This window comes from Felis catus, chromosome B2 (assembly GCF_018350175.1).
Source record: "Felis catus isolate Fca126 chromosome B2, F.catus_Fca126_mat1.0, whole genome shotgun sequence".
Taxonomy (NCBI): Eukaryota; Metazoa; Chordata; class Mammalia; order Carnivora; family Felidae; genus Felis; species Felis catus.
In genome coordinates this window covers 17,005,173-17,030,839 of record NC_058372.1, presented here as the reverse complement: position 1 = coordinate 17,030,839, position 25,667 = coordinate 17,005,173, and the positions used below count along the sequence as shown (strand labels likewise).

Here is a 25,667-nt window from a genome sequence, read left to right as displayed (position 1 = left end):
CAAATTCCCCGCCCCCCCGGGATAATTTCCTGCGATTTGGAATGCTGATTTTGGGAATAAATAAACACAACATGAATGAACTGGTTTTTAAGTGTTTGCTTTCAAGGATATTGCCTTTAAGATTTCCCCAACCAGTTAAATTCTCCAAAAGGAGAAAACAAGTGAAAAAGCCAAGTTGCCTGCTTATTTCTCTAGGGTCTCATTCTCCTCTCAGAAATATACACTCTTGTACTGAAGCTTCTGAAACTGTCATGTTGTTTTTCTTTTCTTTTTCTTTTTTTTTCTTTTTTGCATACACGGGCTTATGTTTTCACACCAGTTCATAGATTGGGCGGAAGAAGCCACTTCTGCCATTTCTATTTTGATAGAACAGAATGGCATGTGGGCGAGTGATGTGGGGGACTGTATGTGACTCTTGTCTTCCTTATATACAAAATCAGGGGAGAGTTCCTGTACTTCCCTTTGGGTAGGGAAAAAAAATCATGATTATTTTGCAGCCTGACTTTTTGATAGTTACTTCTCCAACAAAATAATATTCTGGGGGTCGGGGCAGTGGGGGGAGCAAGGAATCAAAGAAAATCTATTTTAAAGTCAGCTAAGTTTTTGTTTGTTTGTTTGTTTGTTTGTTTAATGAAGACGCAATATGGTTCCAACCACCTAGAATTGGGAAGCTTAGCTTGCTGACCTATTCACTTGGCCTAAGACCCTGTCTAAATGACAATTCCCATCTCAAGTACAGGGGGTGATTTCATCTGGTAAATGTTGTGCTAAGGGTTGAGAAGCAGCCGAATGGGAGAGGGATGGGAGGCCATCTGGGAAAGCGCTACTGAGGGTGAGAACTAAGAGGTCATCTGGACCCACACCCTTCAAGAAGAAAACCTTGACATTTAACAGCTTGGATCGCTCAGTCCCTCACTTAAGGGAGGAAGACTCTGAGTTCATTTTTTTCACGCGGGGATAGTGACACCTTGCTCTTGCTCTGGGTCCTGAACTCTCTAAATAAGATTATTTTTAGCCTTCAAGTTACAGGAGGTGCTGTGTGTGTGTGGTGGTTGGGGGGGGCAGGGAAAGAATGTGATGGGGTCCTTTAAGAAAATGCAAACTTCTTCCAGGCTTTCCCTTTGCCTGCTTTGGTAGGACCTGAGTCCTCTGGACAGAGCCATCAAGGACCGCTTCCTTCTGCTTTGGACTAGATTCTCCCTCTGTTTTCAGGAGGAGTGGAGAGAGTGTAAGGAAGATGGGTCTCCGTAGGTAAAAGAGAAATAAACTGACCCCATTTCCAGTGGTTGAGCTTCTCTCCAAGTAGATAAATGCTGGCGATAAAGATGTAGCTGAGGGAGAAGAAGGCTGTCAGCCCCACCGGGCTGAGTCTGGCAAACAAAGGATACACCCACGTACCGGTCTCAGAGTAGATCCATAGGACCCTGCAGATAATGACAAATCACAATAATTAGGACGATGGGGGGTGGCGTGGTGGTAAAGCCGTTTTATCCTCAAGATCAATGGGGTTCTGGAGCCCAGGCAGATGAAAAGAAGCCATGGGGATCATTTGTCAACAGCTGAGGTGTTCCACAAACCTACAGAAGTGATTCTTTTCTGGATAAATAGGCTTGATTCAAAGAGACATCCTACTTCATAAGGTGTGCTGGGCTCTTCTACCTAATCCATTAAAATTCAATGCTGGTGAAAGAATATGGGAGAACGTCAAACACATCATCAGCCGAAGAGAGTATGTGAGGACGCGAATTATTCTCTTCCCTGAGAGGTAGGGCCTGCCGAGACATTGAACTTGCCGAGAGGGCATCATTTTCTGGCTCTCAGCCAGACAAGGGGGGTTTGCGTTTCTGTACCTAAGAGTCAGGTGTAGCCCTGAGTCTCTTAGGGTAGGAGGGACAGAGATGGAACATCATCGCTCTATTGCCTTTTAGAGGTAGGAGAGGTTTCATTGTTGGCCCTGATTTTCAGCTCATGAATCTAACCATGGATACAGTGTTCGGTAGGAAAGGATGGATTTACAGGAGGTTCGGATCTTGCTCACGTGAGGATAAAATAGAAGTCACTTCTGTAAGCCAAGAGAAGGAAAAGGAATGCTAGGAGAGGAGCCACGATATCTAAGAGAAGCCTGCAAAGGCAGCATGCTGGAAACCAACTGCGTCGCACGATGCCAAAATCTGAAATAACTTTTAAAATTAAACATGGGGAAGATGATGTATCTAGCAGAGTTTATAATTGGTGAAGCGGACAGAGTCTGAAACCAGCCTTCTGTGATTCAAAGTCTAGTTCTGCCACCTATTACCTCTCTTACCTTTAGCTGTTTATCGAACCCCCTCTGCCTCCTGCCCTCATGTGAAACGTGAGGGGTGCAAACAGCATCCATATTATAAAGCTGTCATCAAGATTAAGGGAGTTAACCCATGTACAATAAAATAGTGTCTGGCCCACGGTGATCATTTAATAAGAGTTTTAAAGCTTTCCTCTCCTTAGGGATGGCACAGAGGGGTCTTAGCAACCTTTCTTTGAGGCTCCCTGTCTCCAGTAACAATTAGGATAGACCGGGTCATGCTTCAGAAACAACAAGCGAATTTTGATGCCCTAGGTTATCGTTCAAATTTTTTTTTCAACGTTTTTATTTATTTTTGGGACAGAGAGAGACAGAGCATGAACGGGGGAGGGGCAGAGAGAGAGGGAGACACAGAATCAGAAACAGGCTCCAGGCTCCGAGCCATCAGCCCAGAGCCCGACGCGGGGCTCGAACTCACGGACCGCGAGATCGTGACCTGGCTGAAGTCGGACGCTTAACCGACTGCGCCACCCAGGCGCCCCGAAGACTAGGTTGTCAGTTCAGAGGGAAGAATAAAATTCTGAGCTTAATTAAACTTTCAGAAACCCAAGTGTACTCTAGGTTGTTTAAAATGCTTTAGATTTTTCAAATGCTTACGGAAGAGACAAGGACTAAAATCAGCGTCAGGACTGGGGTGAGGCAAGGGAGGCACCTACAGTATGAAATTCAAGGGGCCATCTCTGTACATCCTGAACACAATCAATATGGCAAAAAAGAAGCCTATGGAATGGGAAACAATATTTTCAAATCACGTATCTGTTAGAGGATTCATATCCATGATATACAAAGTACTCCTACAACTCAACAACAGCAACAAAACACCCCAAACAACCCCACTAAAAATGGGCAAAAGAATAAATGGACCTTTTTCCAAAGAAGATACACAAATGGCCAACAAACAGTACTCAGCACGTCATCAGCCAAAGAGACTGCTGTGGAAAACAGTGTGGCACTTACTCAAACAGGTAAATATAGGATTATCATATGATCTGGCAATGCCACTTCCTGGTACCTACCCCCAAAAAATCGAAAGCAAGGACTCAAAGACACATTTGTATACCTGTGTTCATAGCAGTATTATTTTCTTTTTCTTTTTTTTAACGTTTATTTATTTTTGAGACAGAGAGACAGAGCATGAACGGGGGAGGGGCAGAGAGAGAGGGAGACACAGAATCGGAAGCAGGCTCCAGGCTCCGAGCTGTCAGCCCAGAGCCCGACGCGGGGCTTGAACTCACGGACCGCGAGATCGTGACCTGAGCTGAAGTCGGACGCCCAACCGACTGAGCCACCCAGGCGCCCCAGCAGTATTATTTTCAAGAGCTAAAACATGGAAGCATCCAAGTGTCCATCTATGAATGAAGAGATAAGTAAAACGTGGCATAGACGCACAGTGGAATATTATTAACCCTTAAAAAAGGAAGGAAATTCTGACACATGGTACATCATGAACGAACCTCGAGGATACAAACCAGTCCCAGAGAATACCTACTATACGATCAAATCCATAGGGACAGAAAGCAAAACGGTGGCTGTCAGGGCTTGTGGGAAGGAGGGAATGGGGGATTACTGTTTCATGTGTACAGATTTTCAATTTAGGAAGAAAAAGGTCCTAGAGACGGATGTTGGTGATGGCTGCACAACATTGTAACTATTTGATGCCACTGAGTTTAAAAATAATGAACATGGTAAATTTTTGTTATGTGTATTTTACCAGAATAAAAACGATTCAAGGAAGCATCTGTCTTAGGGTAGTACAAATCAATCTAGGGCTGACCCTGGGTGCCTAGTCCTGGCCATGCTCGGATCACTCTGCTGTCCCAAACTCATCTAGATGCTTCTTTTATGTAATTAAAACTTTACTAGATACAAAACAAACAATAATGATTATTGTTTGGGAGGAAAACATTTCCTCCACCTTTCACGGTCCTTTTGGCTGGTCTAAGAATTACATTGACACGTGACAAACAGGAGAATACCAAATTTAATTTTGTATGTATGGGGGCTCCACAAGAATATGGGGCCCATATGCAGTCAAACAATGGAAACTTAGATGTCATTTGAAACCAAGGGATAGGGGAGGGTGTTCTGGGTCTTCAAAGGGAAGGAAGACAACTCACAGGAAGATGAGAGAGAGTAGAGGTTTGTTAACTGAATGTTTGCTGGGCCATACACAAGGAGGGCATAAACAGACTTTGCTAGGGTCCTCCCTGTCCCCCTCACCAAGTTCATATTACACTGCACTTATCTATGGGGACAGCTCCCTTCCCAGAGCAGACCCTCCATTTAAATTCTTTTAGGCAATTGGGTGAAGGTCAAAGTTTCTTCCTCAACCTTCTGCTTCTTAAAACTAATCAACATAAAATAGTCCTTATGCCCGGCTGCCTGGGTGACTCAGTCAGTTAAACATCCAACTCTTGATTTTGATTCAGATCATGATCTCATGGTTCGTGAGTGCAAGCCGCTCATTGGGCTCTGTGCTGACAGGATGGAGACTGCTTGGGGTTCTCTCTCCTCTCTCTCTCTCGTCCCCTCTCCCATTCTCAAAATAAATGAATAACAAAATTTTAAAAAATGAAAAGAAAACAGTCCTCATGCCTAAGAGACGTTGTGGGTTTCGTTCCCCTACGTTGTCATTATTACCAATATTGGGATTCGGTGCGATGTGCGTCCCATGGGCATGTGCATTAGAAGGATATCTACAGCACTTCTTTCTTACATGGCTGCTTCTCATGACAGACCAGAGAAGGTATAAAAGACAGAAAGTAAACCCCCAAGGAGCTAGGGCTGGAATTTGGGGTCAACAGGGAGATCTGAATGCACTCCAAACAGATTGTTTTAATTAGTTCACTTTGTTTACTTTATACACCAGAAATTAGGGCTTCCTAGTTTCCATACACATTTATGTAAGATAGTCTGTGAATAAGGACATTCCCCTGGAGGCCTGGAAAGTTTCTCTTTATTTACTTCATTTTTGTTTCCTTCAGCATAAGGTTCCATAAAGGAGAGTTCCTGAGGTAAGTTAATGAAGTCTGTAGTTTCACAGAGAAAGCGCAAAGAAGGTTAGAAGTGTATTGACTGTCAGCGGAAAAGTAATGAAAATACAAACACAACAGCACGTAGAAGTGCCGTTATTTAATGAAGGGCAGTCAGAGAAAGAGAGACAGAGAGAGAGGAGGAGGAGAAGGAGGGGGAAGGAAGGAAGGAAGGAAGGAAGGAAGGAAGGAAGGAAGGCAGGCAGATGGAGGCCAAAATGGAATTCATCAATGTCTTCTTAGTCAATGTCAGCTCTTTCCCAGCCCCCATGTAAGATGCCACGAAACCACATCTAATTGTTTATCTGTTGCCCTCATTTCCTAATCTTGGTCCAGGCTCCTTCATCCAGAAGGCTTTCTGTAATTGTCTGCTTGCTGGGCTTTCTCGGACCCTTCAGTCCACTTTCCTTACCACAAGCTACTAGCGATCCGTTAATCTTTCCAAAAGGGAAATCTGTTCAGGGCACTCCCCTGCCTCCAGTGGACCCCATCAATGCTTTAGGAACATACCCAAGCTCCTTTACCCAGACTACCTGGCCTTGTCCTGCCCACCTGTCCACCTTCAGATCTAGAACCCATCCATATTAGACCCTTTTCTGTTTCTTAAATAAACCAGGCACTGCAGCTCTGGGCTTTCACTCATGCTGTTGTCTCTGCCTGGAACACCTGTGACCTTTCCGCTTCCCAGGACACACTTCTCCTCGCTCTGTGCCTGGCTGAACCATACTCACACTTCAAGTTTCAGCTTGTAAGTCAATTTCTCTGGAAAAGATTTCCCGAAGATCCCATAACACCCATTCAGTTAGGTTCTTATGCCAGATACTTCCTTTACCACGAACTTACCCTTGTTGTTTATTTGATTGTCTTTCTCAACCTGGAATGGGACAAGGATTATATCTATCATGTACGTCTGTCTCCCAAGTGCTGGGAACATGGCAAGTTCTTTATATTTTTAAGCAAATGACTCTTTGGGGTGTTTCTACTAGCACCTATAGTTCCCTCTTTATATATATTATATATATATATATATTTATATATATATAACATATATATAACATATATAACATATATATAACATATATATAACATATATATATATAACATATATATATTAATGTTTATTTTTGAGACAGAGAGAGAGCATGAGCAGGGGAGGGGCAGAGAAAGAAGGAGACACAGAATCCAAAGTAGGCTCTAGGCTCTGAGCTGTCAGCACAGAGCCCCACACGGGCTCGAAATCACAGACTGTGAGATCATGACCTGAGCCGAAGTTGGATGCTCAACCGATTGAACCACCCAGGTACCCCAGCACCTATGGTTCTCTAATTGCTGTTCACTGCAGCTTCTGCAGACCGCTCTCAGCTGCGTGAACCGTCAAAAACATCACAGCCTCTAAAACCAGGGAGGGGCGCCTGGGTGACTCAGTCCGTTAAGCGGCCGACTTCCGCTCAGGTCATGATCTCGCGGTCCGTGAGTTCGAGCCCCGCGTCGGGCTCTGTGCTGACAGCTGGGAGCCTGGAGCCTGCTTCTGATTCTGTGTCTCCCTCTCTCTCTGCCCCTCCCCCATTTGCACTCTGTCTCTCTCTGCTTTTCAAAAATGAATAAATGTTCAAAAAATTAAAAAAAAATAATAAAACCAGGGAGATGTACCCTTGGCCTTCCAGGCTTTAGTTAATCGATTGCTCACTTTATTAATACTTTGAAGAGGCCAATAATTCTGACCCTCAGTTCAGAGAGCAATACTCTATGTCCTTCTAGAGCTGTCTGCTGAGTGAATCTATATGAGTCAGGCTGGGCAGGCACAGACTGGCAGCCAAAAATTAATCTTTTATAGTTTTCTTATCCTAGATATTACAGCATCCGATGGTTCTCATAAAATTCATATTTTCTGTGTCTTATCAGTACACAAACAGTGGAAGTCTGTGGGTTAGGGACTAGTAGATAAAAAGGGGGTTTTGTGGGCTTTACACATATACTTGCTTTTTTTTAATTGATTTTTTTTTGAGGGACAGCGAGCACAAGTGGGGGAGGGGCAGAGAGAGAGAGAGGGGGAGAGAGAGAATCCTAAGCAGGTTCCACACTGCCAGTGCACAGCCTGATGTGGGGCTCGAACTCACAAACTATGAGATCATGACCTGAGCTGAAGCGGGATGCTTTACCAGCTGAGCCATCTAGGCTCTTGTATGCATATACTTCTTAAAGCAAGAACACTCATGCTGTATCAGTAGAATAATAGAATTAAAGGGCCCTCTGGCCCCATATTTTCATGCTGACTTCCTACAAAAGCATGCAAGATGGTCACAGTTGCACCTGAGACCAGAAGGCAAGCACAACCTGAATTCACACTTTGTCAACAAATTCAACAAATTAGCAGAAGACTTCCTACCATGAAAATGTCCTTGAGAACAACTGGGACCTGGTGATTCTTTAAGATGGGGACAGAGCCTATTGCTGCCTTTGCAATGCAGCCCCGTGTCACCCTTCTGTTCACCTGCCTTCCCAGGCTCCCAAACACCCACAATGGAAGGTCGAAGATACCTGCCAGCTCTGGCTTTTTAATAGTAACTTGTGAATTTCTACCACTGTCTTTTTTTTTTTAAGTTCATTTATTCATTCTGAGAGAGGGAGAGCACGAGAGCAGGAGAAGAGCAAAGAGAGAGGAAGAAACAGAATCCCAAGCAGGCTCTGCATTGTCAGCGCAGAATCCGACGTAGGGGTTGAACTCAGAAACCATGAGATCATGACCTGAGCGGAAATCAAGAGTCAGATGTGTAACTGACTGAGCCATCCAGATGTCTCTTCTACCACTGTCTTTAAAAAAATCCATGTTAGGTAAAGAATGTAAGAAAGAGAAGAGAAGAGAATTAGGAGAGGAGAGGAGAGGAGAGGAGAGGAGAGGAGAGGAGAGGAGAGGAGAGAGAAAAGAAAAGAAAAGAAAAGAAAAGAAAAGAAAAGAAAAGAAAAAAAAAGAAAAGAAAAGAAAAAAGAAAAGAAAAGAAAAGGAAAAGAAAGGAAAAGGAAAGGAAAGGAAAGGAAAGGAAAGGAAAAGAAAAAAAAGAAAGGAAAGGAAAAGACAAAAGAAATGAAAAGGAAAAGAAAAAAAGGAAAGAAAAGGAAAGGAAAGGAAAAGAAAAGAAAGGAAAAGAAAAGAGAAAAGAAAAGAAAAAAGAAAAAAGAAAAAGAAAAGAAAAGGAAAAGAAAAGAAAAGGAAATTTTAAATGGAGTAGAAAGAAACGGTGAAGCTAGAGGGCTAAATTATTTACCTAGATGTTGAAAAATATCAGCAATAATGAGAGTTGTTTGGGATGGCCACCTGTTCAAGACAGTTAAAACTGTTGCCCACCCTTGCTATATTGCCCCCTTCTGGGCCGGTGCCTCATCCTCCCTTCAGGGACTGTTGGGCTCTTGTACCTTCTCCATTTTCTACCCTTGGATCATTCTTTGCTACTCTGATGCCCCATTGTCCTTCCTGCCCCTTAGAGGAGGGCATTGCCCCCCAGCATTTACTTTCCATCTCTCTCTCTCTTTCTCTCTCTCCCCACTCTCAGTCTCTCACTCTTTTTCCGGGAAGCTCATTCTACCAGGAGGGTTTACTCCCTGGATCTCCACTGTCCCACCTCTCCTGGGAAGGATGTCCAAATGCAAGTTCCTCTAGGCAAGTGGTTCTCAGCCTTGGCTGAAGATGAGAACTGCCATGGGGAGCTTTAAAAATCCCAATGCTCAGGACGCACCCTAAACTAATTAAACCAGAATCTTTTGGAATAGGACACAGATAGGGGGTTTTAAATGGAGTCTTTCACTTACACCCCCAAGCCATTTTGTTTCCCTAACGTTTCTACACGTATTAGTGCGACCACCATCTTCCCTGGTCTACCAGCCAAAAACTCATAGAACCGTCCTTGACTTTTTCTTCTCGTTGGCCCATGGCATGCCAATGAAGCCACAAACCTATTCTGTTACTTCCACAATGTGTCTCGGGTGCCCTCATTCCCGCGTGTACAGGAGTATCACTCTTCAGCATCGTATTACTTCTAATTTTTGAAACAGGCATTTGGGTCGAGCAAGAGCCAAGGTTTGCACAGGAGGGACAAGTGTGGATGACCCTCCCCTCTCCCAGCCCTCCACTTTTACCTGTCTCCAGATTGCTCCCCAGCTGGCCTGCGCTTCAAATGTGGACAACTAGGGGCCTTGTGTTGGCATCTTTATATTTATTTCATATATTAATTTACATGGGGGCAAAGGAGTACCTCTGTGAAAAATGGGACTGGGAGTCTGATCTCAAGATTCAAGGGTGTGAAACTCCGGTGCGTCTAGACAATCCCAGACAAGCGTTGTATTTAAACCCGGGAAAAAGTTAAAATGGGACTGGGAGTCTGATCTCAAGACTCAAGGGTGTGAAACTCTGGTGCGTCTAGACAATCCCAGACAAGCGTTGTATTTAAACCCGGGAAAAAGTTAACAGTGGTTCCGGGCAGCGATTTACCATGATGCCTTAGTGGACGTAGACGCTGATCTTGGAACTCAGCTTAGTGCATCGCTCTGGCAGCTTTTAATGTATTCCGGCGCTGAGGTATCTGTATGTGTAAATGTGTGTGCATGGAAATGGATGCCCAGATTTAGAGGATTGTTGTCCCTGAGGGCCCAGGCACCTTTGATGGGGAAGCTCACCTGAATGAGCCGAGTATAGAAGACAGAAATGATCTCTCTTGCCTCACAGGAGCTGCTATTGAGGACGACTTTACAGACACCTCCCCTGCTGCTGGGTCATAGCTGCGTATCTGTGTGATGCTCGTCCCTGGCAAGACCTCACGCGATAGCAGAGACACCTGTGGCACCTGCAGATTTCTGGTCTACGGAGAGCAAGGTGGCGACCCACTGCAGGTCAGCTGGGGCTGTCGTAGCGGCCGGTAGTGTTATCCTATGGACACAGGGGACCTGTGGGCGATGACAGTGTGGGTCTCAGCAGACGGGGGGTGGAGTGCAACCTGACTTGGATGTGGAGCCCGGTGGAGATGGGGGGCCCGGGAGGCTAGGTATGCATGACCAGTCGGCAGAGGTGACCACCATGGGCAGGTGTGAACACTCACGGGCTTATTGGAAGGCTCAGGGAGGAGGATCTTGGAGACCCGGGCCACCTGCCGCCAGGAAAATAGTGCCCGGAGCACCCAGACATGGGCTGACACGGGAGCTATGACGTAACCATGGATCAAGACTAGGACATTGGGATCAAACTCAATGAGAAGAATATTCCGCCCACCTTTTGTTTGGGTGTTATTTTATTCTGTTTTGCTTCCCATGCAAAGCTGCTTCCTCCTCTATGTTCCCCGTGGCTCCTTGTATTTGCTGTATTTCCTCACCTCCCATCTTGTGCTCTGACGATGCGCGGCTCATCCCCACCTATGTAGCACAAACCCCCCATAGACTGGGGCTGGGCCTTATATAACTTGGCTCTTCCCAGCAGGACCAGCCTCGTGTTAGGGGAAATATTGGTTCACTAAAAGAGCGGATCAGAGCCAGCGGTAGGAACAGGTCTGTTTTCCCGCTCCTCACCATGACCTCAGAGAGAGCCGGGTGAGGAGTTTAGGGGTGAGAGAGAAGGGAGCGGGGAGCAAGCTACCGTATTTAGAGGTGAGTAAAGCTTGCCAAAGGAAACGAAACGTTTGCAGTCATCGCTCCTTTGCAAAGCTTTCTTTTCCCACTTACGGGCCAGCCCTCCAATTCCGCAATCTGAAAAATGACAAAAATCAAGGGCCACGTGTGAGGCAGTCCCCACGGTCCCAGTGGCTATTTTTAGGTCGTCGTGACACGGTTTCGGCAGTGCGAGGCGTCCCCGGCTCAGCGTTACTGCTGTTTTCCTGACTCATGTTTGTTTCTCACGCTCACCCTGGCCCCGGCCCATACTCTTTACCTCATTCTTGCCACGCTGTTTCCCTATTTGACCATCCAAACCGGCCTGCCTAACAGCTGGCCCCCAGCCACTTCCCTAAAACGTCTCTGTGGATAGCCACACTTTGTGGAACTTGGTTGATGGCCATCTGTCGCTGCGAGGGCCCCACGGGCCCCAGGGCATTGCGTAAGGGCGGAGGCGGCCGACGGCCGAGTCTGAGCTCCCACCACCGGGAGCGGGCAGAGGTAGGGAAGCTGTAGTCAATGGAGCAGCGGAAGTGTCCTCTCTTTGTCCCAGCAAAAGTGGAGCCTAAAGGGGCCAAAGGCCGCCTTGGTACTTCATCGGTGATGAGGGGGTCCAAATCGCAAACCTCTTCCGCTCCTCACCCGGGCCCACCCAGTCACGTTCCTACTGGTGACAGGTCTCCGTCACCTCCCTCCCTCCCCTCGTTCCATTGTGTCACTGTAACATCCAGTCCGAGCACAGAGCTGGGAGCAACGACATCGCCGAAGTTTTTCGACCGTGGAAATGAGGTGAAGCTTTGGCTCATGCTCACCCCCCAGCTCACTTTGCAGCGTATGTTTTGCTCACACGGGGAGCTGAGCAAACCCCTGGCCGTGTGGAGACGGTGGAAAGCGAACTGGATTTGGAAACGGAGCCCTGAGTGTAAGTCCCAGCTTCAACTTTTCCCCAGCCACAGGACCTGGGGCATGTCATTCAATCTGTGAGGCTTCAGGCCTTCGGTGCTAGATGACCTCCCAGTCACTTCCGTCACTCGCCCTCTCTGATTCCGTTTGCAGATTGACCGATATTGTCATCGGTTGGCTAACATCCATTCTTTCCAGCTACCACAAGTGCCACTAATTGGTCTCCCCGTCTTGTTCTTCTTTAATTTCCTCCAGAGTCATCTTTCCAATCAATCATTTACTCCTCCGCTTAAAACTTTCCCACAGACAAGCCCTTACCTCCTACGGTCCAGATTCACCGATGTGAATTCATGAGCCGGCTTTTCCTGTCCTCCAATTCAGCCCTACCCTCAGCAACTCCAGCCCTTTGCAGATGCTGTTCCCTCTGCGTGAAGATCTTTCCCACGTCTGTCTTGACTTAATCCTTCTCATTCTTTGGGTTTCTTTGGGTCTCAGCTGAGACATCAATTCCCTGCCAAAGCCAGCTCTCAACATCCTTCCTGGGCACCCACAGCACCTTGTGCTTCCTCCTATTATAGTCCCCTCACCCTGTTGTCCCTGTGGGCAATTTCCTGTCTCTCAGACAGATGCTGAAGGCAGCATGGTGCCTTGCACACCGCTGTGTCTTCAGTTGGTTAACCCAGTGCCTGGCACTGATGAATAATCGAATGGACACATGATACTCTCGCACCGGACCCCCATCTCATTGCAACTCTTTTCTCCCCCAACGACAAGCTAAGCTCTCTTGACTGCTGCTTCTCAGCTTTGCGGCCGCCACAATTACTCCCCAAGATACCAGTGGCGTTAGGTGCTTTTCTACCCTCTTGGTCTCTGAAGATAAGAGGGCAAAAGTCAGGTGTGACGATGGGTGACCGCCTTCCAAGTCGTTAGGTGGAAGAAGTTAACAGACCGAAGATGCTACCGTATATTTAAACTCCAAAAGTTACACTCAGCAAGGAGAACTCAATCCGATGAAAGTCCGCCTAAAAAGGCAAAAGGATGGAAATTCGTGTGGATAATCTGCCAGGTGCCACCCTGCTTCGGCTCCACGCATAATAATACGAGAAAATATCTTGATATATACATACTCTTACCCAACCTCAGGATCCAGATGTTCTCTTTAGGGATTTAGTCCTAAGGGTTAAGCCAGATGTGGTAAGTACATGGCACGTATCTTCCCACCTGCCTTCTTTTTAAAATTTTTTTTTTCAACGTTTATTTATTTTTGGGACAGAGAGAGACAGAGCATGAACGGGCAAGGGGCAGAGAGAGAGGGAGACACAGAATCGGAAACAGGCTCCAGGCTCTGAGCCATCAGCCCAGAGCCCGACGCGGGGCTCGAACTGACGGACCACGAGATCGTGACCTGGCTGAAGTCGGATGCTTAACCGACTGCGCCACCCAGGCGCCACCCAGGCGCCCCCCCCCCCACCTGCCTTCTTACACTATGGACAGATATTGCTAAGGATGACAAAACTCTTTTTGTAGGGTCTCAGAATCCTTCTCGACACTGTGCTCCAGAATCAACTGCCAGTAGGTGTCCAACCATCACCTGCTCCCTAAAAGTGTCCTTTGTTAAAGTGCAAGGACCCCAGGAGTGCCTGGGTGGCTCAGTCGGTTAAGCCTCTGACTTGATTTCAGCTCAGGTCGTGATCTGACAGCCATACAATTGAGCCCTGTGTCAGGATCTGGGATAGATGTGGAGCCTGCTTGGGATTCCTTCTCTCTTTCTCTACTCCTCCCCTGCTCATGCTCTCTCTCTCTCTAAAAACAAACAAACAAAAAAAAGCCAAGGCCCCGGACTGGAGACCAGACCAGTGTAGAGTTCTAAGGTAGATTTATTGAGCAAGTACTTTCTTTGTTCAAAAGAAGAGAGGCAAGAAAGATGTGGGGCACTCAGAGAAGGAGAGGTGCAGCAGGGGAGGAGGGACATGCATTCCAGAAGGAAACAAAAGGCACGGGAGGAGCCATCATCTGAGTTCTGAGCGCAAAGATTATGGGCTCTGAAGCAAAGGACGGCGAAGCCAATGAAACAAGCAGGGTCCTATGGGATGTGCTCTCATTCTGGCTTCTACCTCCAGCAGAGCCCTATACTTAATTGAACCTCCATATATAAGGAGGGATTGGGGGATTACCCCGCCTGTCAGACACGAACGGCTTAGATGAGTCTAGACTGGAGAAGGAACAGCAAGATTAGCTTCTGATCTGCAGGGATTATGCTTGGCATGCCCCTGTCTGTAGAGCAAGATACGGTAGCAGATGAGAAGGCGACAGCATGGGAAGGGGGGCGGTTCTAGTCATTGGGCGGAAGGCCAAGCCTTTTCCCTTGATTACAGACCATTGGGCAGCGTTCCTGAGTTTTGGTGGTAGCAGGTAGTTGAATAATGAAGTCTAGGCCAGCTCTCCCGTGCCTCCAGCGTGGCTGGTCTGCGAGGCGCTGGGAAATTGCCCCAACGCCCTGTAGGAGCTCTGGTGCCGGAGGTTGATGCAAATAAGCCCCTAAAAATACAGGCAACAGAAACGGGCCAAAGGGGCATGCCCGAGCCATCAAATGCCTTTTTAATTGCAAACGGAACCAACGATCAATATTTTCTTGGGGGGAGTAACACGCATAGCTGTGCAATGCTGACTTCTTCACGAGACAGGGAGAGGAGTGTGCAACTGCTCCCTGTGCACTCACACCTGTGCACTCTGGCGCAAGTGACGTTCCTGTGAGCACCCACGTCAAACAGTAAGAATCTTTCCTGCCTCACGATGTAATGATGGTTAAATCCCTGTTGACCCAAGATGGAGGCGCTCCTATAGAACAGAGTGCTTCTTCTGGGGTATCCAGAGTCTTAAAAGAAAAGTCTAAGGACATTTCCTCTCTGCGATGCATACCTGCTGATGTAAGCGAGGCTGGCCACAGCCAACAAGGTGAGTCCTTTCTTCTTCAGTGGGTAGCTATGTGGCCTCAGGATGACTTCAACCAGCGAGAAGGGCAGTATGGATGTGTGCTGGAGGAGAAGAAATGATATAAATCGTCACGTCAGACAGCCCCGGTGGCCTGCCATGCCTCCAGTTCTGTCCTTCCTTTCCAATCTAACTTCTTATGCAACTACCGGCTGAAACTTCCCCAGACTTGGCTCGCATCATGCTCCTTAGATGCCCAAGAGCCTCCAATGGCTCCCTACTGCCTGCCATCCTGGTCCAAACTCCGTTGTCTGGCCACCAAGGCTCTTTGTAATGTTCTAGCACCTTCTCTGCTCCTGCTTATTGCTCTCTGCTCTTCTCTTCCCACCCCCCCCCACACACACACACTTACACACCCACCCACACACACTCCTTCCCTAGAACAAAGCTGTTTCCTTCATTCCCCTTTGCACTCAGCGTGCTAGTTCCCACCCTCACACTTCTGTTCATGCCCCAACTCTCCGTGTGGAATGCCTCCTCTCCCTATATTCTAATCATTCATGTTCTTCACAGCCAAGACAATCTTCCACGATGCTGTCTCTGAATTTTCCTCCTGCTAATTTCTCTCACCCAATTCCACTGCATTTGTATCCCGCTCCACGTGGTCTGGCACTTACGATGTGTACTCGTAAGATCTGGGGGTGGGGTGGTGGAGAATACTGCTTACTGGGAACATCTAGTAGTGTGAGTATTTTATGTATATATATTTTCACACGTACAGCTATCATTCCCCTTTCATCCCCAGGCCCCGATTGCCTCGGCTCTTGGTAGCCTCTCGTGTCCTCAGGCTCCGCTTGTAAACCCCAACTCATCCCCATTCCTGATCCCCAAGGCAATAGTCGCTGGAGCTTAGAGATGTCACAGAGCCCATATCACCGTGCTCCCATGCCCAGCTGTGTGGCTGGGGCCCTGGGTGCCGGCTCTGGGTGGCCTTTGCTCTCAGTCATGTCTGCGTCATGCTCAGAGGCTTCTCCAGAAGACCACAGTTTCTTCTCACTCTACCTGAACTAGGGAGGGTACGGTCAGGAGATCCAGACCCTCAGATGACAAGAAATGTGGCAAGTTTTTATGCGGTAGGGGTGGAAGGAGAAGGAACAAATCTTAATAGAAGGCATTGCTGGGCAGAGAGGGCCTCCTGGGGCCCTGACAAGGCTGCAGTTGGTTGGTACAAAGTAATTAGGCCTCTTCCAGGCCCCGGGTTCCCTCATGTTAGTAGCAAAGCTTAGAGGAACAGTGTTGCAGACAAGCTATAGCTTTTATATATACAATTTTTTTTTTTTAAATATCATAGAGAGAGAGAGGAGAGAGAGAGCACAAGTCGGGGAGAGGGGCAGAAGGAGAGAGAGAATCTCCAGCAGGCTCCACACTCAGCCCCGTTCAGGGTTCCATCCCACAACCCATCATGACCTGAGCCGAAATCAAGAGTCGGACGCTCAACTGACTGAGTCCCCCCCCAGCCCCCCTGCCCGGTGTCCCCATGCTACAGCTTTGATAGACTTTGCCCCAGGTTGGTCCTGAACTTACTGACGGGTTGCGTGTACAAGTGGAAAGACACGCAGGCCAATTGGCATACCCCACATCTTTCTCTGGTCTGATTTTCGGCTATAGTTTCTGTGTCTCTCCCTCTAATAAAGAGCATCGTGATTACAGGCACGAACTTTCAGATCTGACCTTGGGCTCGTGACTTGAACCTGAACTTCAGCTTCCTAGGCTATACTATGGAGGATAGCCAGTCCACATGTCACAGGGAACACCACCCTGAGGATTAGGGGTAGAGCGTATAATGGGCTTCGTCTGCCACCCCGGAGCACTTCCAGTGAGTGTTGGCTGGGATTGCCACCTTTATCACTGTGACCGCTGTCCTCCATCCCCTTGGTGGCCCAGTGTGGCTGAAGGGAGGTTCTGGGTTGCCCACAGCGCCAGGTGTTCAGATGCAGGCGTGTGAGCAGCTGGAAGAGGGTAGCACAGCGGTCCCTGTGGCCACCCTGTGGCTCCCTCCCCAGCCCACGGTGGTTGCCTACGCTCCCAGCCGTGGCCACCTCCGAGCCCTGGCAACGCCCCGTGACTGCCATCAATGATCTTTTCACCCAGGGGCCACCTCGGGAGGCAAGAGACGGGGCTTGTCTGCCCAGCACGGCCACCTGCCTCTCCACCCGCCCTCCCTCTGCCGCAGCCAGGAAGATCCGGCTTCTATTAGGAAGCATTAACAGTCCCATTATACTGGCCATTGATCTGACGGATTTTATTAACCCTGTCTGTCGTCAGCAGCTTCCATTCTCTACATTAACGATCATTTGGAACAGAATTCCCGGGGAATAATGTAGTGCGTTCGCATTAGGAGCAAATGAGTTCGTAGTGATTAATGCTCTTGCAACAAATAACTCAGGAATGCATGACTGGTCACCTCTTCTAGAAGCCTGCCCTTTGCAAGTGACATTCAATTGGATTTCCAAATGACTTCTCCCTGATGACTTCTGGGAAGTTTACCTCAGTGATGTCATTAGTGACGGGCCATATACTGTGACTTAATACCAGCTAAAAGGTCTTTAAAAGAATCGCATTTTTTTGGCCGGAGCTGAGGGATAGGAGGAAGAAGGTCGTCTGAGAGCTTTCTAAACATGGAACTACCGTGAGGAGACAAGCGTCATACAATAAACTTCCTGGTGTTTCAAACGTCCTGGTATTTCACCTCGCGTTCGTATACATTGTATAACCTTTATCAGGCTGCGCATGATTTTTTTTTTCCTCTGAGGAAGAAAAAACAACTCAGGAAGAGAAAAATCAAATATGCTTTCTGCTTCCAAAAAATCTAATAATTAGGCTGGGATTGACACAAATTAGAGCACTGCCAAAAATTACTGAAAACAGTGACTCATTCTGTATTTCAATTAACAGTTTCTCAGTTTCCCTTATAAACAGCGAAACTGACAAAAATTAATTATCTCAGAGGGGGTAAAATATTTCCTTCCAGAGTAAACAAAAACATCATGGGCTGAAACAATAGTGCGTGCTCACGGAGAGGATGCAGTGAAATGATCTTCCCTTGTCAACTAGCCATCATTTTAGTAGGGCTTTTCCTTGAATATCTCGTTCCAAATGCATTGGTTAAAAGGACAGTGTTGCTCTTTCCCCATCCTTCTCTACCAAATTACGCCTTTTTCTCCTGTCCTCAGTGGAATGCCCACTTTGGTCTGAATCTCTTGCAGACGTAATGCTAAGCCTGAGACAGGGATTTAAGAAGTAGGATATTAAAGCATTTTATCTTTCAATTTTTATTTAAAAAAAATGTTAATGGTTACTTTTAAAAAATTTTTTGAATGTTTATTTTGAGAGAGAGAGAGACAGAGCGTGAGCCAGGGAGGGGCAGAGAGCGAGGGAGACACAGAATCCCAAGCGGGCTCCAGGCTCCGGGCGGTCAGCACAGAGCCCGACGCAGGGCTCGAACCCATAGATGGTGAGATCATGACCTGAGCCGAAGTAGGACGCCCAACCGGCTGAGCCATCCAGGTGCCCCAAATGTTTATATGAGAGAAAGAGAGAAAGACAGAGAGAATGTGAGCAGGGGAGGGGAAGAGAGGGAGAGAGAGAGAACCCCAAGCAGGCTCCACACTGTCAGCGCAGAGCCCTACACGGGGCTCCAACTCACAAAACCAGGAGGTCATGGCCTGAGATGTAATCAAGAGTCAGACCCTCAAGCGACTGAGCCACCCAGGCACCCCTATTGGTAAAGCATTTTAGATACCTTGTTGCAAAATAGCCTTGGCCATAAGAACTTAAATTTACCAGCACACAGAGCATTCTTACAAGGTTACATGAGTGGCAACATGAAACATAGAGCATTTACTTTTTACTCACTTCGCCCCAGGGAGCTACATAAAGAGCTATCCTGTTGGGTTTTTAAAAAAAAAAAATTTAATGTTTATTAATTTTTGACAGAGAGAGAGACAGAGCATGAGCGGAGGGAGGGGAAGAGAGAGGGGGAGACACAGGTTCCAGGCTCTGAGCTGTCAGCACAGAGCCCAACACGGGGCTCAAACTCACTGACTGCGAGATCATGACCTGAGCCGAAGTCAAACGCTCAACCGACTGAGCCACCTTGGCGCCCCAAGAGCTTCCCTGTTTTTGAGACTACGGGTACAATCAGATGCATCTGCCTGAGTCTGGAGAAAGAAGCAAGCCTTAATCCCCGAGATAACCCATGGAGCCCCCAGGTTTCCATCACAGTCATGCAGGCTCCAAGCCCTAAATCCATAAGCCTAGGATGGTCCCACTCTTATCTCTACGATCCTCGAGGGGCAAGAGCACTTAATTTTCTCCAGTGAAAGGATTCAGGGAGCCTCCACATTTTGAAAACCAGGTAACGCTGAAAAATACGGTCTCTGCCTTTTTCCTCTATTTCATTTCCTTGTTGGACTGGCTCTCGTGTTGATTTGAGTTGATCAAGATAAACACGGCTGCTGCTAGCCTCTTGGACTGGTCATTGAGAGACTTTGTCCTTCAGAAGCTGTTTCTCACAATGAGCTTCCGTAATATCGCCCGCTTTGTGTTCTTCTCAGTGTTCGCCTCCTTCCCTCCGTTCGGGCAATGCTGAAATCTTAGAATCAGTTCCTCACACTGACTCTAAACTGGGGTCCTTTCCCCCAAGTCTCTAAAACAATGTCTTTGGTTTGTTTATGGTGCTAATGGATTGATAATTTTAAATGAAGTTTTAGGGGTGCTGGGGTGGCTCAGTCAGTTAAGCGTCCAATTCTTTTTTTTTTTTTAACTTTTTTTAAAAGTTTATTTAATTTTGAGAGACAGAGACAGAGCACAAGCAGGGGAGGAGCAGAGAGAGAGGGAGACACAGAATCCAAAGCAGGCCCCAGGCTCTGAGCTGTCAGCACAGAGCCCAACGTGGGGCTCAAACTCGGGAGCGTTGAGATCATGACCCGAGCCAAAGTCAGACACCTAACTGACTGAGCCACCCAGGCGCCCCCAGTGTCCAACTCTCGATTTCGGCTCAGGTCATGATCTCACGGTTCGTGAGACAGATCCCCGTGTCAGGCTCTGTGCCTCCTTAAGATTTTGTCTCTCTCCCTCTCTCTGCTCCTCCCTCACACGCTCTATATCAAAATAAATAAATAAACTTAAAGAAAGATGAAGTTTTATTGCACCAGCAAGATCTCATTTCTGGGGACATTCAGGGTATTTTTTGCTTACTATGCATTAAATATAACACTTCTTCTGTATTAAAAAACACAAAAGCCTTTACAAAATCTCCTCAGGGGCAAACACATGGCCAAAACATCCATTAAAACTTAAATGTAAATACAGCAGACATGGAAAAGGAGGCAAAACAAACCTTAATAGAATGCTATTATACTCAGGCTTGTTATTACACTGCTGGGTCATGTTCCTTAAGCTCGCAAACTCCATGTGGTAAAAACACACAGTAATAATTGTTTTGTAAATCCTTGTAAGACCATCTCTGATTTCAATAACTACCATTCATTTGCCAGCGAAAAACTTTTGCCTCCTTCCTCACCACTGTAATTTCTGACTCTGACACCCACAGGTTGGGACAATGGTGAAGGTCTCCCTGGGAATATTTTGTATCCAAAAGCAGAGACCATCTGTATTCTTTCTGGCTCCTACGTTGTTACAGTTACAATTTTGCTTTAAATCCATCGGATACATGAAAATCCAGAAACGTAGACATAGATTATATCTTTCTATTCCTTTCCTTTCCTTTCCTTTCCTTTCCTTTCCTTTCCTTTCCTTTCCTTTCCTCCTTCCTCTTTCTTCTTTCTTTCTTTCTTTCTTTCTTTCTTTCTTTCTTTCTTTCCTTCCCTTCCTTCCTCTTTCTCTTTCTTTCTCTCTTCCAAACCTTTCTTTCTTTCTTTCTTTCTTTCTTTCTTTCTTTCTTTCTTTCTAAACTTTTCCACCTACACTGCCTGTGGGTGTCTTTTCAGCCTCAAATACCAGAGAATAGAAGACACTGCCATTGGATTTGTAAAAAGTCCCTTTCCCACTTTCTAGAAAGTCAAGTGCACAAGGTAGGCACCACTATAATTAAAGAGCCAATGTTCAAATGCCTGGGGAGGGGGATTGGGAAGATAAACCACCCACAGAAAGAGCCACGGGTTTGCCTTTGATCTTCGTGGTCTTCCTGGGTGGGCTGACACAGCCCAGCGTGGCAAAACTCCAGACACATAAGTTAAACACCAGTAGTCTTATTTACCAAGGAAGAGTAGTGATGTTTGCAATTTACTCTGAAATATACCAAAAATAAGATGAGTTGATGGATGGGCAGATGCACAGATTTGGGGTAAAGCAAATCCAGTTAACTACAAATAGTAGAATCCAAGTGGCAGGTATTACAGCGGATCACTGCAAAAATTCTTTCAACTGCACTTGGTTTGAAAATTTTCATAACAAAAGCTTGGGAGCAATGTGAATAATCTTTCCTTACCTGGAAAGAGAAGTAAATGCTCCACTGGGCTGAGCAAAAAAAAAAAAAAAAAAAGCACGGTGTTATTTATGAACTCATACATGGCTTGAACAGAGAGTTAAGTGATACATTTGTAAATCTTCTGAAGAGGGTTTCTAAGTGATTTCTCACTTACTACACTGTTGTCCCTTGGGTTAATATGGAGTTTGGCCAACAGCTCAGAGCAGCAGATCTTCTGATAGGAAGCTACTTGGCTTTGACAGCATCCAGCCTGGTAAAGAGGTGCCTGTTTAGACTCTATCCAGTTAAGGGTAGGACGAAAAGAAAGATCTGGGATCTTAGGACTCTACAATCTAGGGATATATTTGCCTTTTCCTGTTCTCTCTCTCAGTACCTCTCCAAAGCACCCAAATCCCTTCCTCCCGTTTAATTCTCTCTGGCAATAACAACACCCTAGACACCTGCTGTAATCACCGACCCACTTCTTCATGTTTTCTACCCAAACTTGATTCACTTTTCCTTTCCAATTCATCCCATGGCTGTCTATATCCTTTTATCTTCCCCAGCATCACCCCCCTCCCTAGCTTTACCCTTTCTTGTACATACTCAACATTGCAATTAGACTAACCTTCCTAAAACAAGTTTCATGTTGCTACTTCTGCTCAAAAAGCCTTCTGCAGCTCCCTGCTGCCTCGGGTCCACTGTTCACACTCCTGATCTCATCTCATCTCTGATTTTCCACAGCTTCTCAACAGGCTCCCCCCTCCTTTGACTCAAACCAATCTCCTCATCATTCTGTTTCCTTCCCTAGACTTCCTTTCTTTTCCCCCTCCATTTGCTGAGCTCTAGAATGCTTCTCTCCCGACCAGCCCCACACACCTTTGAGATGCCTTGCAACCCAAAGCACCCGCCCTACCATGAGGACACATGAAGGAAAATCAGGACCCAGGAGACACTAAAATGCAGATCTACCAACCGGAGCTTTGCTGGGCTGCTCTTACTGAGATTGAAACTTAGCAATAGGTTGCCAGACAACCGAAGTAAAAAGAGAGAGATGGAACGAACAGTCTCTTTTCTCGTTTGTCTGTGTTTAGGGGAAAGCAAATTGTTCCGCTAACATTTTCCACTAGTAGGTGGTGTCCCCGACGCAGAACAGGTCAGAGATCTAGGTTCCATAAACTGATAAGATCTGAAAGCAAAATAATAAAACAGAATCTCTAGGCGGGGACTCTGCCCCTAAGGAGATAATATTGTATAATTAGGCTTCTCATGATCAGAGTAGTAGATCGACTCCCATAAATACCCTTTCCCCCCCTGGGGTGTTTTTGGTTGGTTTTGTTCCCCTTATGAGTCGGACAACAGCCCGTATTTTATTCTGTGCTGAGAGGCTGGAGCGGAGGTATTCTACCCCAGCTGGTGACACAGAGATCTAAATGCTTGGAGGATTTCAGTCAGCGGTAACAACGACAGCCCCTTACTGCAAAGGAGAAGCCTCACCGAGGAAGCCAGCCCGCCTCTCGGAGCTGAGCACGCAGCCCTTTCTGCAACTTCTGGGGCCCATGCCCCGGCCACGCCACACCCATGTCACATCCTGCCTTTGCACGAGGTGCGCACGCTCCTGTCCCTCCCACAGCTCTTTGGGGCTGCCCTCCGCCCTGCGGTGCTCAGTTCCATTCCGTTCTGTTTCTTACGCTGTCACTTTCGTGTTTCCACGGTCAGCTTTCTTCCCCTGGTGTCATCAGATTATCAACTCTTTGAGGGCAAAGATCTCATCTCCTTTCTCAGGACGCCTCCCTCCTCCGCTTAATAAGTGCTTTCTGATCGATTTCCTCGATTTGAACGTATGTGTTGCAAAGTAGAATTAAGTCCTTCGTGCAGCCTGCAGAGCTCCCGAGGATGTGGTCGCCTCGCCCGCCTTACCTCTAGGCCGTGCTGTCCCTACGTACAGCCTTCGCCCCTCTTCCGCCACCCACAGTGGTACGTCACACACATGTCCCTCCCCTCCGTCGCCTCCTTCACCTTCTTCTCACCTTACGGGGCTTGGCGTAGATATCGCTGCCTCCGGGGAGCCTTCGCCGCATCCTGAAACCTCCAGGACGTTCCCTTCCCGGCCACAGCTGGACCTCCCGTGCTCCTTCACATCAGAGTCACATCACTGTGCTCACGTGACACTGGCCAAACCTCCCAGGGATAGAAACGACTCGAGGCTTAGGGCTATTCCCGTTTCATCGCCAGCGCCCGACCCACTACTTGCCCTTCTCCGGCCACGTGACTGTTTGTGGCATTCATGCACAGATCAGTGGAACGATGGAGTGGGGCAGAAGAGCGAGGGGCCGTCCTCCACCTCTCCACCTCTTCCTGGCGTTCTGGAAGGAGAAGACAGCAGCTGAAGGCCAGGTGCAGCTGACGTGGGCGGCTGCAGAGCGGGCTGTGTCCACGGTCACAGGGCCACATCAATCCCTCTTTGGGCGATCACCATCCTTTGCCATGGCTACAGATGGAACCCCAGGTCCTGAGAGTGGACGTCGTGGGTCACAGGGAAACCCGTGAGAAAATGGGACGCCTGGGAACAAGCTCAGGGTGTCAACGTCACGACGACTACCCTGGAGACTCAGCTAAAGGGGTGTCAGCACCCAGGAGCCAGCAGCCCTGCAGGAAGTCAAAACCTATGTAACCAGCAGACGCTGTACTTTGTTCGTCTTGGGATCTGCTGGCCTTGGCCCTCCGCTCTGGGGATCGGGCCGGGTGGAAAGCCCCAGGTTTCGTCCGGTATCTTCTTTGCATCTCCTCCTCTGAATTGGAGTGTGATCCACCCTTCCTCCGTGCTTCTGAGCCTGGCTCCAGATAGCACACATGGAGACTTGTTTTTAAGACATAGACAGATGGGCAGCTCTCTAGAAAGCTGCTCCAAGTTGGAGAGAGGAGACTGTTCTTTTCACGAAAGAGAAAGTTGCAGAAACATGAGAATCTGCTCTTGCTTTAAGAGCCACGGTGTCTCGGGCCACCGTCGCTTCCCCTCAGATAGCGCATCGTGATGTCAGTAAAGGACACGATGTGTGGGCAGCTGGTTTCCCTGGGAGATAACAGCGATTCAGGAAAGCACCGTGCACGCACACGCTCCGGGGCAAAGTTCCAAATTCCCCACATGACTGATCCCATGAGGGACCGGTTTCCAAACTCTCTCGCCTTCCTGCCTCCGGCTCTCCCTTGCTGACCCATCAGGGTATTCCTGAAGCGACACGCCAGCTGTTCTTGAAGAGGGGCGCTTGCTGCTCTCTGGTGGCGTTCCCAAATGCGAGTAGTTGGTTGGTTTGGGGTTAGCCTCCATGGGGGTGAAGAGGGACACGTGTGTTCACCGCAGGGGAGGCGGGGGTCTAACCCGCAGAAGGGAAGGCATCTGGGAGGGGGCCACAGGGGCAGGAGAAAAGAAGAAGTTTGCTTGGGAAACACCCTCATTCGCTATCCATCAACTATCTCACGAGAAGCAGTTCCGTTTCAGCACTCCGGGAAACTGGAAAGTATATGGGGCAGGGGCTTCAAACTCAAAGAAACATTAATGAATTTCAGTGCATATTTATTAGAGCCCTGCAGTGCGACCTGGGACTCGGCGAGCTCTAAAGCATAACGGAGTGGAGACTCTTCGGGAAGTGTTGGCCAACAAGAGGTACCGCTGGGGGGAGTGCCTGGAGTTCACGGTGAAAGTCCTTGTTTAACGCAAAGACCCCCTTTCTCTTTTGCGAGGCTCGCTAGGGGCGAATCGGTCTGACCTAAGCGACTCTAGGGTTTCTCTTCCTGAGCAGCATCCCAAACTGTGTCTCCTCTCACAGTGCGTCACTAATCGGTGCTTTGTTCTTTTAGAACAAAAACTCATTTTAATCCCCTTTTATTAAAAGATGATATAGCACACACTAGTTGTTCAATGATAAACATTTTTTTTCCTTGCTGAGAATTCTTTTATTTTTTTATTATTTAAAAAAACATTTGTTTTAACCTGTATTTATTTTTTGAGAGACAGAGTGTGAACGGGGCAGGGGCAGAGAGAGAGGGAGACACAGAATCCGAAGCAGGCTCCAGGCTCCGAGCTGTCAGCACAGAGCCCGACGCGGGGCTCGAACCCACACACTGCGAGATCGTGACCTAGGCAGAAGTCAGACGCTCCACCAAATGAGCCACCCAGCTCCATCGAGAATTTTTTTTTTTTTTAAATTGCTCAGTCAGTTGGTCATCTGACTCTTAATTTCGGCTCAGGTCGTGATCCCAAGGGTCATGAGATCAAGCCTCACATCAGGCTTTGTGCTGAGCACAGAGCCTGCTTGGAAAAGTCTCTCTCCCTCTGCCC

General features: G+C 47.6%; 1 protein-coding gene across 1 annotated transcript in view; it reads right to left on the bottom strand.

Moving 5' to 3' along the window:
• ADTRP (androgen dependent TFPI regulating protein) overlaps positions 1 to 25,667 on the bottom strand; it is a 66,530-nt gene that overhangs the window by 8,357 nt on the left and 32,506 nt on the right. Inside the window, exons 4-5 of the mRNA XM_006931454.4 lie at positions 14,827 to 14,942; positions 1,273 to 1,424 (exon numbers count right to left, since the gene is read on the bottom strand). Of these exons, the coding sequence (XP_006931516.1) occupies positions 1,273 to 1,424; positions 14,827 to 14,942 (268 nt within the window). The remainder of the gene's footprint in view (positions 1 to 1,272; positions 1,425 to 14,826; positions 14,943 to 25,667) is intronic.